The sequence below is a fragment of the Populus trichocarpa genome, chromosome 12 (genome assembly GCF_000002775.5).
Source record: "Populus trichocarpa isolate Nisqually-1 chromosome 12, P.trichocarpa_v4.1, whole genome shotgun sequence".
Lineage (NCBI taxonomy): Eukaryota > Viridiplantae > Streptophyta > Magnoliopsida > Malpighiales > Salicaceae > Populus > Populus trichocarpa.
The window spans coordinates 11525913-11542860 of record NC_037296.2 but is presented as its reverse complement, the minus strand read 5'-3'; the positions used below and the strand labels follow the sequence as shown (position 1 = coordinate 11542860).

Here is a 16948-nt window from a genome sequence, read left to right as displayed (position 1 = left end):
TAAATAAAAACTTCATATTAAATAATAAAATTAAAAAAAGCAATAGATAAAAGCCCAAAGAAATTAAAAAACCCATAATAATTATGAAATTGAAATAAAAAAGCATTAAACCAAGAAAAAATAAAGAGCCAAAAGATTTTGTTGTACACTAAAAATCAGCTTATCATCAATCAAATACTAAAATTAAAGGGGAAAAGAGATAAATAAAGAGGTCGAAAAACACAAATGACAAATAAAAAAAGTCATTTGCTTGTGAAAAACAACTCAACACATGTGGCTTTGAGGGTGACTTGCCTCTTATTTTTTTAAAAAATAATAATTAAAAAAAAAACATATCTATTGCCTATGGAATGAAAGTAATTTGCTTCCATTAATTGCAAATTGAGCAGGCAAACTCAACATCTCCCACACTATATATATCATTGAGATATATACTACATGAAATTAATAATCAAATGAGTATAAGAATATATTTATTTGATTTACTATATATATGAATATTCAAACCAATTCCACGCATTTTAATTGATTTAGTAATTCTCTAATATATTTTTGAGTTAAAGTTTTTCAACCTAAATGAGTTTTCCTTAAATTAGAAGGCAAGCTATCTCTAAACATGTGTGCAAGTGAAGAGTGGAATGTCCGTAGCTAAATGAGTGGTTTCGCCTATCTTCACGTGCATTTACTTTTCTTTTCTTTTCTTTTCTTCAAAAAAATAAAATAGTGTTATATAGGTAAAATATACTCAAAACTCAAGCCTAGCTACTAGTAAAAAAAGAAATAGTTATTAAATAAATAATTTCACTCTCTATAAGATTATTCAGTACAAATCATACAATAAACTAAAACTATATAAAATTTCACTCTTTAGAAGAGGGGTTTTTTTTTAATTGGGATTTCACTCTTTAAAAGAGGTTTCTTTGAAATTCTCCCTATTTTTAATGGAATTGAAGTCATTTTACAATGTCCTTTGATTGTTTCGATTTTCTTTTTTATTTTTGGTCTTCAAATTAGTTCATTTATAATATCGTTGTATTTCAATTCCTAAATAAAGTAGAAATATTGTTGTATTTCATTTTTAAATTGCTTTGATATGTTAATATCAAAAATAAATTTTAAAAATAAAAAATTATTTTAATATATTTACAATAAAAAAATAGCAACGTTTATTAATTATCTCAAACTCTCCCAAACAAAATTATTTGAAATAAGCATACGATTATTTAAAAAAAAAAAAAAACCTTAGTTCTCACCTACAATTTCTATAAACCATAATTTCCACCTGTGATTTCTTAAAAGCTCGCAGTGGGAATTGTGTGTTTTCCGGGCATGCTTTTTGCGAAAAACAAAATCATCTGTGCTTTTTTGCTATTTTTATTTAATTGTGCTAATTTTCAAAAAAAAAAAGAAGAAATTATTCGCTATTTGGAGTAATAAATGGTTGTTCACTTTCATCTCTCTCTTTTTTGCTTTTTATACATAACTCTATATATAACGGGCCTAGTACACCTTGGGCAAGCCCCCACAGGCTGGGCTTATTAAGCCCAGTATTACATGGGCTGCTATTCATCACCAATGGCCCAACAAGACAAATGTAGGCCGCAATAGACGCAAGCCCAGAAATAACCTCAGTAAACAAACCCACATATTTCCTCTCCTGTCGGGCTAGAAGCATACGTGTCACCCATACATCCTAATTAGCTGACGAACTGACAAGTGTTTTATTTTTATTTTTTTATCGAAAAAAGAAAGTAAAGGGAATAAACGATAAACATCATTCAAAAAAAAAAAAAAAAGATAGATGCCCATGCTTCTTATGCTTATGCCTATGTCTCTATCCCTCCCAGCAGGAGTAATAGCGTATGGTTTCCGCAATTGTTCGCCCCCTCTTAAGCGTCTTTTAGCCCACAGTAACACCACCAACCTTCACCATTACCATCATCTTCGCCGTCGTAACAACACTATTCCACCTCAACTTAACACTCTCTTCTCTTTTAATTTTTTCCCAAGGAACCTTAATTGTCTTCTCACGGGTAATTCTCTCTTTTTCAGGATGGAGGTAAAACACTATCCTCTCTTTTTATGTCCTTTATGTGTTTTGAGGGTTAATGAATGATGGGCCATCTGCTAAAGTAGAGAAATGATTGTTTTTGTGGTTGTATTACAACAAAGTAGTGAGCTTTATTCGTTTTAGCTATGTTGAATTTAATATTTTGTTTGTTTGATGTTTTCGGAATCTGTATGTTTTTGGGCTGTTAATAGATTTTTTTATTTTTTTTGAAGTGTAGAAATGAGCAATTGTGTTTGTATCAGGAGAAATCCATGAAATTGTTTTTTATGTTTTGAGATACACACACATATTTATAAAAGATAGTGGTCTATTTTTCTTGTTGATCACTACTTTCTGTGAATTGGTTGATGTGTATTTTCTTCCTTTTCAGATTTTCTTTCTTTTCCCATAAAATCTTACTATTTTCTTTTCTGAATTGATGGGTTGCTATGTTCACATATGATTTCTCTAGTGACGAATTTGTCTTGTAATAGAATTCATATGATCTGGAGTTGTAATGCCGGGGCATTGTTCCTTAAAATTGGCTATCGAATGGTTTGACAGTCAAAGTTGGTTGGTAGGGCGAACTAAAATTCATTCGCTAATCACTTTGTTTAGAATGCAAGTAGAAATGCAACGCAGTGGTTATGAGTAAGTTTAGGCAACACTTTTAAGTTATACTGTTCTCAACAGAAAGATAAAAGTATCCCTCATGCAGGTTGGTTTCAGCTATGGCTGCTTGACTTATCACCAAATACATTTTTAGGTACTTTGAAACAATAGAACCCAAGGGCTTTGAGTTTTTACTTGAAGTATCTTTAAATATAGTCCTTGATAAAGTTGTAGAAAATAGGATTGATGGGTTTGCTTATGCACAAAAGTATGGTGACTTCAGATTGTTGTCTTCTGAAAGAACTTTTTGAGATGAGTTCTCAATAAATGCCAATCCTTTTTGGGATGTTTGAGGCACATAATTTCAGGGAAAACTATTTCAAGTTCGGTGAACATACTATGTCCTAATAGCTTTTGTTACTGGGACTCGTTACTTTTTTACTAGTGGTACACAATTTTGCACTAGCCCAGGTTCTTTAGACCTAAAAAGTCAGCCCATAGCCATCTCTGATGTGGAGGTCAATCATGAGAAGATATTTCCTTTGAAGATATCAGCTCCATGCTATCTACCCGAGGTTAATGCATTCTTGTGTCTTTGCCTTGTAAATAGTGGTGTTTATTGCCATGCTTCCTGGTTGCAGCGCTGCTGATATCAGCTGCTCTTATCTATATATGAATAATTGAGCTTTTATGTGCTTATCTATATACGAATGATTGGTGCATCCTGTTAGACATGAGTGTTATCATATTTTTGTTTGAATAATGCTTTAAACATTCCTTTTGGCAATTTCCAGCGATTCTGGTCTGGAAGTAGCATCAATAAAAATAAAGCATTGGTGGAGCAATTGCAGAATTATGGAACGATCAGTTCTAAAAAGGTCTCTGAAGTAATGGAAACAATTGACAGGGCTTTGTTTGTCCCAGATGGTACCCCTGCTTATGTTGACAGTCCCATTGCAATAGGTTACAATGCCACCATTTCTGCTCCTCATATGCATGCAACTTGCCTGCAGTTGTTGGAGGAGAATTTGAAGTCTGGCATGCATGTCCTGGATGTTGGCTCAGGTTTTTTTCTCATGCATCCATTATTTTTCCCACCTACAAAAAATCTGTGTGTATAGGACTCCTGAAGAGTTAGTGTTAACCCACAAACATGATGATTTTAGCTGTGTGAAATAACTAGGCATTAAGCATATAAAAATATTGGATAATGCTATAGTTTGTGATGCTGAACAAGTTTAGGATCTTAATCTGTGTGACCAGATATTCCTAGTTTGATCTAAGCAGGGTCTTGAAACAGTAAGGGAATTTTGATTTACAAATCCTGATTCATCAAGGAAGTGGACTAGAACTAGTAATTTTTTAACCACAAGAAGCAAAGCAACTTCAGAAATTTGTTTTAATTTGCTCATTTTCTCTAAATTTTTTCGATTGCTTTTTACTACAGTCCATTGAACTCAATGGTCTTGATTATTGTCTCTTGCTGTGCAAGCTTTTGGGAGACCGCAGGCATATTACTAAATTGTAAACTTGTTCCACAAATCGGCTTGCTTAGCATGGCTGTAATGCAGTAGATTCTTTAAGAAAAATGCAAGTCATATGCATTTATCGTTCTAGAAAGTTTCTCTCTGCATGCAATCCCATCCTGTGTTTCTCACTTTGTTTACTTTTGAAGGGACTGGGTACTTGACAGCATGCTTTGCTCTGATGGTTGGACCACAAGGTCGTGCTGTTGGTGTAGAACATATTCCAGAGCTGGCTGGTTCTTCCATAAAGAATATCAAGAAAAGCGCAGCAGCTCCATTGTTGAAAGAAGGTTCCCTCTCAATTCATGTTGGTGGTATGTTTCGAACCTTGCAAATAATAATATGTTTTCCTACAACATATTAAATGTTTTGTAGGCTAATCTATTGGCAGCAACAGAGCAATAACTTTAGATTTTCACGTCACTTATTAAGGTGAAGATTATTCGGAAAAAGAACAAATTGTAATAGGAATTCATATGGAAGTCTTCTTTTTTAATTTTTGTTAGTGTTCTATCTCCTGTAAGTAAAGCTCATTAAGAATGGATTTCCCTGACAGTTTTTGTTTGTTTAACTTGATGTGCTTGCTGAAACACGTTGAATTCTCCACTGATAAATTTTCCAAAAGAAACCAGCTTAAAAATTGTTAGTAACTAAGCTCTGATGTTAATGTTGCTATCTGTAGATGGAAGACAAGGTTGGCCAGAGTTTGCTCCATATGATGCCATTCATGTTGGGGCAGCAGCGCCAGAAATCCCACAGCCACTTCTTGATCAGTTGAAACCTGGTGGCAGGATGGTGATTCCGGTTGGTAACATATTCCAGGATTTGAAGGTGATTGACAAGAATGAGGATGGTTCCATTAGTGTTCGTAGTGAAACTTCTGTCCGTTATGTCCCTTTAACAAGTAGAGATGCCCAATTGCGGGGTTATTAGGTGCCCAATTGCGGGGTTTCGGATGTCTTTTTTTGGTAGGTGAAGTGCTGGTTCCATCAGAGTGTTGTTTTGGATTTGTGCATATGTACGAGATTCTGTCAAGTATGGTGTTGACAAACCCTCCTAAGCTCCTGCATTGATGAAGTTGTAAATAGTAGATGCTGATCATCTTATGTTTATATCATCTCATTTCAAGACCTTCAGCTTACTTTTCAGAGGAAGCATCTGTTTGTACATCTATTATGACAGGTCGTCCTTAGTAGTTGCCTTTCCAGTTGACAGGCATTAACCCCACGACATGATTAAACTTCCTGTCCTAATTTGCAGCGGAACTTCAGGCATGATTTTACTCTGAGAAGAGCTGGCTTAGCACTCAAAACAAAAGATTAGTTAACTTACCTTTCCTTTTTTCTTCGGTGTGAGTTGGTATTACTAGTAGCATCCATATTTCAATTGGAATCATTCAACTGATATAGAGCTTCTTGTTAGTTGTTTTTTGACATAATATTTTTTAATTTATTTTTTATATCAGATAAGTGGTTGTTTAAAATATCTAAAAATATCAGTATGGTAAAATTTATTTTTTATTAAATCTTAATTAAAGTGGTTCTTTAAAGATGAATCCATAAATTTTTTTATAGAGAAGCACAAATGCCCAGAATAAAAACAGATACAAACCTTGTCACCAGCAAGCCCAGAGCATAGCCAGTCTATGAAACCAAGTTTTAAGTCAAACGTCCTCGTTGAAGTGCTTGGCCTAACAAATTTCAGTACCCAGTTACTAGTTTCATCTTCTCAGACTAGATGCTGTGCCAACAAATTAAATATTATCTCATAGAGCCCAATGTACTCGAATTTGCGCAACAATTTTTAAGGAACACGTTAAGACAGTTCAAGTACAAAACTCCTAATGAGCTTCCCATGCAACTGGCTAAAAAAAATTAATACCACAAAACTGAAGAAAAAAACAGCAAAAATACATGGGGGGGGGGGGGCGGGGCGGGGCGCGCAGACATCTATTTAATTCATATGACTTCAAAAGGTGCGCCTTGGTCTTTCTTCAGCAACATTTACTCTGATTGGTCTCCCATCCAGATTCTGCAAAACCAGAAGCTCATGTATATCATGGAACAGAAACTTGAAGGGCATTTATAGAATAGACAAAGAACTGATCTACTGTTTCATCTATTTGTTCTCCAAACTATAAGTTCATGATATTGAAATAAATTGATGGCAATCTTCTAAATATAATCCGAAGAACTCCTAATCATCAGCCATCTTTCTTTCATTCTTTCATTGTTTTACTTGCATGAATCAACCATGCTTATAGTGCGATTAGTTTCTTTTCCACATACAAAAATTACAAATCTCAAAAATTCAGCATTGTATTTCCACAATAGTAAGCACTCATCTCATACCTGTCCATCAAGTGCAGCTATGGCATCATTCAACTCGCTCTCTGTGGACATAGTTACAAAGCCAAAACCACGTGAACGGTTAGTCTCCCTGTCAAAAACCACCCGAGCACTCACTACTTTACCATGCTCGCTAAAAATTTGCTCCAGGCGACCACTATCCACATCCCATGGTAGGTTGCCCACATAGATTCTATAACCAGGTTCAGACACACGAGGAGGGCGCTCAGGCCTTGATCCTCTAGGAGCAGCCTTATTTACAGTCAGAAACCTTCCATCTAAATCCTGTTCAATATAGAATAAAAAAGAAAACAGCTTGGTTATTGGGAAAAAATTCATGGTAAGATTTGAAGATTTTCATATCAGTTATGTCCTGATTAACAAGCAGAACATCTATCACCAATGTTGATCTTCAGAATCAACTCTAACAAAGAGTAATGGCAAAGCATAATCCACCATGCCAAGTACGATCAGCAATTCTCAGGCAAAGATAAGGTGCATGACTATTGATGCAATTGTAATTTTATTCTCTTCAAACAATCCCAAAACCAAGGATACTTTCTCAATAAATAACAGGCTTGTTTTACTAGATAAGCAAGTTCTCAACCTTTCCAGTGGTATTACAGTTAAACAGCATTTTGTGCAAAAATCACATGAAACTGAAAGATTACAACATAGCTTTATGAAAACAACAAGCTCCAACTGACAACAGTGGACAAACTCAAAAAAAAAAAGGTTGTGGCCAACAATATTTTTCTTTTACTCCTGTAATCTCTAATTAGCATTATCATGTCCTATCTCCACACTAATTGGTCATTATTTGCAATGTACACCACCCTTAATTGCACATAAAGTGGACTCGCCAAACAACATTGCTTTGGGGTATCACCACATTCTGTCTGATTGTATATTCAAATGATCTAACACACCACACTCAACTCTCTTCACTGTTGCTACTTTCACTTCCAAACCCAAGAAGCTCCTACCACCATGTCACATGCTGCAATTGAACTGCGTTTCTTTAATAAACAGTTAGATTTTATTTTTGTTGCATCCTACTCAAGCAGCCACAGTTCTTGTTCACAAATTAGCTTTACTTATGCAACTGCTTGAATTTCAGTCATATGAGACTCCCACCTCAGCAACCAATAACAGTTCAAACAGCACTTGTAAAATATCTTTCTGTGCTGCCCATTTCAGAAAACCCCTCACACTCTCCATCCAATTCCATTAAATAAAAATCATCTCAGACCCTCAAGACTATCCATCACATGTAACATGTTTTTCTACTCAGTGAGGCAAACCAGACACCTCACCCTTAAAAAATCAAAAGCTATCCAATTACTAGTAACAAGTCTTTCTACCCTGTGAGGAACATCCAGACATCCTTACTCCAACTTGATCAAAGGCTATATGATTCCCATTTTCTATAGCAGAAATACTCAATGCAACTACTCTCCTGAAGGTAATGTAACAACTTCATCTCCTATAATTAACATCTTTAGTTGAACCCCACGTGAATTTTATCTTCAAAATGAAAAAAAAAAGTACCATTACTCAACCAAAAAAGAGAATTTCTCTTCCCATATTATACAAAATACTCAGCCATCCGAACCTAACAGGTGGCTCAATTAGTTAGAGCAAGGAAACTTCCAAAAATCCAGCATCTTTCTTCTTCTAGCGATAAAGGCATAGAAACGGCATCTCCCACTCTGCCTACTCCCTTTCACTCATTTCTAGCAACTATCATAAGTTTATATATAGTTTTAAATCGTCCCAAACCACACATAGCCAAAAGTTTCAACAAAACAAATATAGGAAGAAACTTACATAACGATGAAGCATTTCCACAGCCTTTTCGGATTCTTCAACAGTACTCATCGTCACAAACCCAAACCCACGACTTGTATCAGTTTCCCTGTTGTAAATAACCTACAACACCACAAAACAAAACCTCCATAAAACCCTTGAAACACTCTAAAACACAAAAAAGCAAGTGCATTTATTTACCTCAGCAATCTCAACAGTTCCAGCTTGTTCAAACAACATAGCCAACTTCTCACTGTCAACATCATATGGCAAGTTCCCTACAAAAATCTTAGCTTCCTCTGGTGGCTCTACAAATCCCTCCTCGTCACCACTCTCTCCTTCACCTCTAATAGCTTCGGTAGCAGCTGCATCCTCTCCTTCAGCCTCCCATTCAGGTACTTTACCTTCAAAATCATTACTTTCTTCATTTACCCAATTGGATTCTCCTTGTTCTTCTTGCTCCGATTCAGTTAAAGTGATAGTGGTGTTGTCTTCTTCTCCTTGTTGAGCCCAATCCGAGGTCTGAGTTACAAACGGGATTGTTAAGGAGAGATGGGTTTTGGGTTTTAGAGAGAAAGGTGATAAAGAGTGGGAGTATGAGAGTTGGAGCTTGCTGGGTCTTTGTGAAATAGGGAGAGATTTAAGTGGGGGTTTCGAAGCGAAAGTCGAAGGGAGTGAACAGAGGCATGTTTCTGCCATTAAGAGGGGCTTGAAGGTGAAAGCAGATGCAGCAGACATTTTGAGAGAGAAATAGAGAGAGGAGGGGAGAGCTGGAAGAGGAGAGGAGTGGAGGGGGTTCAGAGGGGTTTGAGGATAAGAGGCAGACTGGGAAGAGGAGAGGGTTTTTAAGAGGAGGCAACTTTATTTCTTTATTTCTTTTAATTTTTTTTTATGGACTGAAATTTTGGGCCTCTTGGATTAGGTAATGGGCTTTCTCAAGATATTTTATGGAATTGGAGGGCTGTCTTTTTTAACAGACGACTTGTCATTTAAGTTGAAGACCAGCAGATAAGCAATATGACAATTGACCATGACATGGTATAGCATGTCCAACGGTGCACGGAAAAGCTTAGCTAGCATTTATATTTGATTATGCGAAGATATGCTTTGGTGTTTTAATCCTTTCATTGGGTGGTAAAAAGCTTAATTGTGTTTTTTTTTATTTAGTATTAAAATGAAAGATGAGTTTAATATAAAGATTATAAATATACGTAGCTAGGTTTAGGAAAGTGATATCATATCTTAGCATATCTACTAAAATTTATTGGAAGAATTTTATACACGATGTTATTTTTTTGTGTCACAAATTATAGAATGTTTCTAACATTTTATATGTAAGCTCAGGGAATTATAGAACCATTATAGTTGTTCATGTTGGTATTTATGGTGACCCAATCCTTAAAGATATAAGTTTATAGCACTCTATGATAAAGTGTAGAGTCTCCTATATTGCGGGAAAGGTGTTCAAGACTTGTTGTGGTTTCATGTCTAAGTCTTTTGCGATAAGGAGCATCAGCATCTGAGCAAAATTAAGACTCAAAAAAAGATTGATGATGATAGTCATGCTTATAAATAAGGTCTGTTAAGGAGTGTTCACTCTTTTAAAGAGTTGAATTATCATGTCTTAAGTTGTCTTTGTACACCTGGTGTATGTAATAGATTTGGAGTTGTGTGTTGTGTTTGAGTGTGAAGTTGTTCTTGTATGGCTAGAATAATATTATCGAGTATTTATACTTGATAGAAAAGTTATTAGAGATCTGGAGGGGCTATATTTTCCATGGTGAGGAGGTCAAGTATTTTCTCATATTCTTGAGTTTTGTCGGCCATTAAAAGAATTTTGATGAAAAATAAAATGAAAATAAATTAGCCTTTTGTTTTGGTTTCTACAAATAGGGTCATTAATAAAGTCATGAAAAAACTTTACACATAAATTGAGTTTTTTCTGGTTGTGTCTTGGGCTTATAGGGTGATGTCCTAAGTTGTTCCTGAAAAACCAATCCCTTGAGGGAATACGGAACACTCCAATATTTAAGTTAATAAATGTATGAAAAGAGAATAATGTATAGGAAAATAAAAATAAAACAAAGTTTAGGGAGTAGAAAATTTTTCAAAATGGTATAAGCTAGTCACTTTATTTGTTATATGATCAAGGCACCCGAATCAATTACCTAAAAATTATGCACAGTACTAGTAACTAAAATAGTTTTAAATGCAGTTAAAATATCTTTAAAATTCTCTTATGATAGATGAGTAGAGTTTGGTAGGAAACCATCAAACTTACCATGGTAAGAGTCGTGAAATCAAAATTGCTCGAAGTTGTCAAGCTAGTATCACCTTTTTCCTTTAGATAAGTAGCAAAATCATTAAGAAGGGCAGCCAGGTTAGTAGAAAAATTTACCACATCACTCGAAGAAGAATTATCAATAGAATGAGTAGCAATATAAGCTCTATATTCGTAACCTTTTTGAAGTTTTTTTTTTTATAAAAAAATTAGACTTCAACTCCGGATGAAGGATCCAACACTGCCTGATTGTGTGTCCAATTAGAATGGGTAGATATTTAGCTTTCCTTCAATAATATACAAGGACATCCACGTACATATCGAAAAAATAAAATCCTTGCAACCTTTTTTAGGATTTAAACATCAAATGACAGCCTGAAGATCATAGGCACTTATCACCTAGTATATAGTGGTTAAGTATTAAAAACATGTTATTTTGTTCAACACAAGATTTGTTGTCGTTAATGTCGGGACAAAAACATGAGATTTTCTCAAGGATTTAATCATAAAATTTATTTCTGTCATAACTTATGAACAATTTACTATTAATTTAATGATATCTTTTACTTCTAAACTATTGGGTTGTGAAAAATAAGGTCTGATAATTATTTTTTTAATAAATGATGCTATTTTAAAACATTTGAATTTTTTTCACAAATACAATAATTATAGAAAAAATTAGAAAAAACACATAGGACTTGTCATCATTCAATGTTGTCCTTTTAACAATTCAAAAAAATTATTCGAGTTGTTAAAAAAAATTATATTGAATGACGGTTTGTTTAATGTTTGTTTTTTTTTCTAATTCTTTTAATTAATTTTATTTATAAAAAAATCAAATTGTTTCAAAACCATATTGCTCATATCATTTAGACCAATAAGAAGTTTTTGAACATTCATATTTTTCTAAGAATTTCTAAAAAAATTTGTCTTGCTTTCTTTTCTATTAATATATCCAGACAAGTAAAACCATATTTCTCTCACTTTCTTAAACCAAAAAATAAAATAAAAAATTCCCTTCTCTTCTTTTTTTTCTTAGTTTAATTTCCCTTGTTTCTCTAATTTCCATACAAACTGTAGTTGATTAATCCTAATTAATCTGTTTTGCTAAACTATATGGACTAAGTTATAAATTACACTTGTTCATATCAATCTTACGAATCAAAAAAGATTTGCTTGTATTTGGTCTCCAAGTGGACCCTGAATAAGCATTGGAATGGAAACAAAATGTTTTGGTGAAACCTTAAGAAAGAGGAGACTTAAACAACAGGCAGCACTGCAGCAATCATATTATTTAATCAAACTACGTCTGCAACTACTAATCAAGGCTGTCGGCTATGGAACCAGGCTGATCAAACTATATAGCTAACCAGGATGGCTAATGGCAATGAAGATGGAGAACTGTTTTATTTACAGGGCAAAAGATCTTGTGAAAACTCCTTCCATCTGATCTCTTATGCACATCCATAACAAGTCCTCTCATCCATAGACATAACTGCGATGAACTTGGAGATGCAATAATGACAATTGAGAGATAATGTCTTGTGACAAGTACTGAATCTTTTGTTTTTCATTTCTTTCGAAGAATGCCAGTAGATACCATTTAATAGAGCTTTATTCTGGTGTGGATGGTGCTTCGACAAATGGGGCATGACTGGAGATCTTGACCACAGTCACAGCATGTCTGCAATTAAATAAAACTTAACATAAGATGCATCCTATCTATATGCTAGAGAGATATAGAGAGAGAAATATATTTACCTGATGTCCACAACCGAAGGCCATATCCTTAGGGTCGGTGAGGCAAATGGGACAAAGCTGCTCATGTCAAAAAAGTTCAAATTCATTACTCTCACTTCAGATATAACATTGCAATCTTGTTCCAAGAGCAAATGCACTAGCAAGACTATAATCAGGAAGCTAGCACAAAGTGAAACGAAAGAAGTCTTTCAAATATTAATTCAGCAACAGAAGGGTATGAAACTGTGAGTACATGATTATCAGAAGCAGAACTTGCAGGAAGTGCTGTGCCAACCACATCATGTCTGCCAGAAGAAGATGCACTTGGACGACTGTTGCTTGATTGGGCAGGTTTTGGGTTTCTGAATGAAGTTGAACCAGCACCATACTGGGGAGGGGGAAGAGGAACCCTATCTATAGCCTTCCCTTTAGTAGCACTGATAAAGCAATGAAATAAAATACAATTTGCATTCAGCATTTCAAGGGCAGTATAAACCTTCTGTGAAGTGTAGAGAAGTTGAAAGTTACCCCATAATATTAAGCTCTAGCGTTGCTTTATACTGAGAAGGTATTTCCATCAAAGCAGCTAGAGAAAACTCCGCTTCTTTTCTAGGCCGGTCCATGTTCTTTGACATTATTTCTGTAAAATTCACAAACTACAAAAGGTAGCATTTTCCCAGTTTAGCACCGACCAAGTACAAGTTAGGGAACTGCAAAACTTGCAAATAAAAGTGAAGATAAAAACTTCTTGCCTGGAAATTGTCAAATGCCCGAGCAGGGATGTTATCATCAAATTCCTTCATCATGTCCCACGGTCCATCTCCAACCCCAACTAATATAATGGACAAGGGGTACTCACTGGAAACTAACAAGTGCATCAAAACAGGTTTTGGGAAAGAAAAAATTACTTACGTGACAAGGCTAAACATTTTACCTTGCTTTCACAATTGCTTCAACTGTTCTCTTTTCCTGCGGGCTTAGATGGCCATGCTCAGTGTCGACACTTCTTGTCACCTGTGGCAACCCATAGATCATGGAATCAATCTCAAATAGATGAAATAAAAGTGACCATGTGTGAAATTTGGACAACATATTCTGATGTTGAAAGTAAAAGATATTGAGTTTGGAAGAAATTTTAATCAGAGTTGCTATAATTCTAGTTTGTTGAGGTCCAAACACCAAACCTAGTAATAATAAGAGATCTCACTTGCTTTATGATTTTTCCGGAAATACTAATCCCTTTGGCCAATCAGGAAACTCATCTGAGTTACTTATTCATTAGGATGTTTGGTAAGACTAGCTATTAAACCTGAGTTGCTGCCTGATGCGCTAAACAGCTAAATTCCACTAACAAAATAACCAGAAATTAAATAAACAAGAAACTCTGGCATTGCCATTGAACCATTGGTCCAGTGATTAAGGACTTAAAAGCTGAGACTTAATGGTTAAAGTGTCATTTCAAATCACCCCCACTGGAAAATATTCAAAAGAAAAAAGAAAACAAACAGAAACTCTTACAATTCTTCTTTTGATCATATTTCCCTGAACATAATATATTCCACTAACAGCAAGAATGCTCAGTTACAAAAACATGAGAGACTTGAAATGCAGCTTTCTCGCCTGAAACTACATCTTTAATAGAAGTTTATGGCCAACAATCAAACTTACAGTTACACTAGAACAAAGTAGTATCTTTTCTAATTATTTCAAATGCAATGCAGTTGAAACAAATTCTACAGAAGGTTTGAAATGTCATTTATTCAAATGGGATTAAAAGGGTGAAAAATTCATATCAGTTGCACACTTATGCTGGTGACTCATCGCAAACTATGAAATATATATAAAAAAAAAAAACAATTACCTGTCCATCAGCTATTATAAGTAAAACATGGTACTGGCCACCACTTTGCTCAACTATAGTAATAGCCATTTCAATGACAGGAGCAAAAGATGTTGGTCCTATCACAAAACAAAAAAGTGAGAGAAATCAGTAAGCAGAAATGCAACTGAGAAAGAAGCTAAAGAAGGGGGTTAAATTTGCAACCTGCAAGTCGTAGACAGGGGACCAATTCTCTATAGCGTCTCAAAACTTCTTCAAATCCATTACAAAACCTCTCATCCGGATAAAAACTGAAAACTTCTTGGTCATGTGTTGATGCTGATATTTCATAGAATTACATTTATAAGTTATAATGAGGATTAAAACTTTTAACTGTCAATGCACACTTGTTCTGAGAAATACCATCTCCAAACCCAAAACAGGGTATTAAGTTATCCTCATCAAAGGAAGATAGTGTTTTTCCTATGATATATATTGCTTGTTCATAAGGATTTTGATCATCCCCAATGTGATGCAAGCTTCTGTGGCTGAATGACCTTGCACCTAATATTTAAGCAGGCTAACAAGTTAATGCAAGTTGGAAAAAGAAAAAAACAAAGAGCTTGAATCTGCACATTTGAGGTCAAACCTGTCCACTCATTGCTTTTTGTGAAATCAATACCCACAATAAGATTTGAAGACTCTAAACCAGCACGTGCCAGGGCTTCAGTAACCTGTGAACAGGTTGATTGTGGCACAAGATCACACTCTTTGTAGCAATAAAATGTTATCATAATTAACATCAGAAAGTTGATATTTAGTTATTTCATAAGAGATTAATATCTTGGTTTTGATAGAGTGATTCACCTTGTCACTGGTAATAGTCAAAAACATAAAATAAAATAAAAACCCAGCTTCATGCAAATTTTCTTCCAAGCGAAGCAAATCTAAAACACATTCTCAATGATAACATCTTCCATAGTTTCCAACAACTATTTAGTTAGGTCCTCCACAACTATAGTATGGACATGATGATATGCAGAGAAATAAGAAATAATATTTCACCTGCACCAGGCTATTGTAATTATCATCTATCTTTGAATACTTTCTCTCCAACCTCCTGGAATTTGGTGCTGGATCACCATAGCTCTGAGGTGGAGGTACATAGTGCTGGTATTGCATATATTCTTGGCTTGGTTGAGCATATGGTGACTGGGGATAGCTGTGATGGCTCCATGAGTGTGAACTAGAAGGATGGCGAGAGCTTGAACGTCTGGAGAGTATCCCACCCATTAATGCTACAAACTATCAATTATCTGCAACTCCAACGAATGCAAAAACAATTCACTCCCCGAATTGAAGAAAATGAAAAAATCGTCATAATGGGAACTGAGTAGAACAGGTCGTTCAGAAACCTTTTGTTCTCGAGCTTTCTTCGTATGAATAAAATACTTTTCTATTCACTTAAAAGTCTTAAAGTCTATGATAAAGACTAAAACAAATTCTAAGAAACGACTTGAGAAAAAATATAATAGAAAGCCAATTGAACTCCTGATTATACGATTAATTTCCCTTTTAGACCCTCGACTACATTGTTTAGAAACAAAATATTGTTTCAGGAAGAAAATGTTTCCAATAGCCATAAGCAAGAAATTTCTAGGAAAGCAAGTATTAGTTCATAATTTCAGAGGCTGAAATTCAACAAAATGAATTTGAATACGAGGAAATTCATGCATGCCAAACAAAACAGGTCAATGTCTTACAATTTCCAAGTTTTCTATCTGCTATTGAAGTGGGACCTGTCAAAGCAACTGCAAATTTTTTATCCTGATGCAGAAGCAGATCCATTTAGTCAAGGCAAGACATTCTCTGGCTCAAGTGGGTCATCCTAATTCTTCAAAAAATTAATTATTGTTTAAACTTGTTTTGCATTATTGAAGCAGTATTTTTTGCCACAGAAAATCTAATATCGAAGACTTTTCTCATCCGTGACTAGCCAAGAAAAACAGTTCCAAAATTCTTACCTGAAATTGCAGCATGCTTTTTACTACTCCTTCATAATTCACACCAGTTATCATACAAGTTTACAGTCACAATCTACATTCACAATCTACATTCACTATGCAAGAGAATCTCATGCTTTCCAAATTCTAGACTGACCCATGTTAGAATTCGGTAAATCCAGTTCAAGGAAAGAAACAAGATTTTTAAACTAGAAGTTACCTTAACAAGAGTGAGCTTCCACGGCATTAATTGTTGCGTGTAGATTGATACGGACAAAGGCTGAGAATGATATCAGTGGCGGAGAAGTCCATGAGAGATAGAGAGAGGATGGAAATGGTTGTTGGGTTCAAGTTGAAATGACAAAGGAAGGCAAAGTGGGCATGTTGTTGTTTACTGCTTTGCGAGTTGATTGGTTCTTGGAAGTTTCCCTGCACTTACTGTTCCTTGTTATTGTGGCATAGGGACATAATGTTGTCAATTTTGTTTTGGTAACTGTTTTATTTTTTCAATTAGAATGGAATGTTTCAGTTTTGGAGTGTTTCGGCGTGCTGTTTTGGGGTTGTACTGTTCATATATATATATATATAAATTCAACAAACATAATTCAAGATAAATTAATTATAAATTATGCAATACAAACACAATGCCAAACAAATATAATTTCTAAATTTAAAATATTTCTAAATAGTCAAGATTAAATAGATCTTTAACTTAAAGTAATTCAACTTAAACAAAATATCAAAATATTATGAAAGTAAA

At 34.7% G+C, this 16948-nt stretch overlaps 3 protein-coding genes across 5 annotated transcripts; 1 reads left to right on the top strand and 2 right to left on the bottom strand.

The window, feature by feature from the left end:
- Nucleotides 1-1780: 1780 nt before the first annotated feature.
- On the top strand, nt 1781-5329 carry LOC7484436 (protein-L-isoaspartate O-methyltransferase 1). Of its 2 annotated transcripts, none has more exons than XM_002318654.4 (4): nt 1781-2059; nt 3457-3727; nt 4338-4502; nt 4871-5329. In XM_002318654.4, the coding sequence occupies exons 1-4, from the start codon at nt 1802-1804 to the stop codon at nt 5119-5121; spliced, it is 945 nt and encodes a 314-aa protein (XP_002318690.2). In that variant the 5' UTR covers nt 1781-1801; the 3' UTR covers nt 5122-5329. The 2 variants fall into 2 exon arrangements, with proteins under 2 accessions (XP_002318690.2, XP_024437938.1); XM_024582170.2 differs by having other exon boundaries at nt 1884-2033.
- Nucleotides 5330-5929: 600 nt separating this feature from the next.
- Nucleotides 5930-9174, bottom strand: LOC7484435 (28 kDa ribonucleoprotein, chloroplastic). The gene is made up of 4 exons (XM_024582169.2): nt 8547-9174; nt 8367-8468; nt 6540-6821; nt 5930-6219 (listed from the first exon to the last, which is right to left on the bottom strand). The coding sequence occupies exons 1-4, from the start codon at nt 9081-9083 to the stop codon at nt 6157-6159; spliced, it is 984 nt and encodes a 327-aa protein (XP_024437937.1). The 5' UTR covers nt 9084-9174; the 3' UTR covers nt 5930-6156.
- A 2606-nt stretch (nt 9175-11780) lies between these two features.
- Nucleotides 11781-16649, bottom strand: LOC7484434 (E3 ubiquitin-protein ligase RGLG2). Of its 2 annotated transcripts, XM_024581973.2 has the most exons (13): nt 16409-16649; nt 15949-16012; nt 15251-15501; nt 14835-14919; nt 14609-14749; nt 14411-14524; nt 14228-14325; nt 13301-13380; nt 13119-13224; nt 12895-13022; nt 12620-12803; nt 12388-12444; nt 11781-12310 (listed from the first exon to the last, which is right to left on the bottom strand). In XM_024581973.2, exons 3-13 carry the CDS (start codon nt 15476-15478, stop codon nt 12230-12232), a joined length of 1302 nt encoding a protein of 433 aa, XP_024437741.2. In that variant the 5' UTR covers nt 15479-15501; nt 15949-16012; nt 16409-16649; the 3' UTR covers nt 11781-12229. The 2 variants fall into 2 exon arrangements, with proteins under 2 accessions (XP_024437741.2, XP_024437739.2); XM_024581971.2 differs by lacking the exon at nt 15949-16012 and having other exon boundaries at nt 16409-16648.
- Between the last annotated feature and the right edge of the window lie 299 nt (nt 16650-16948).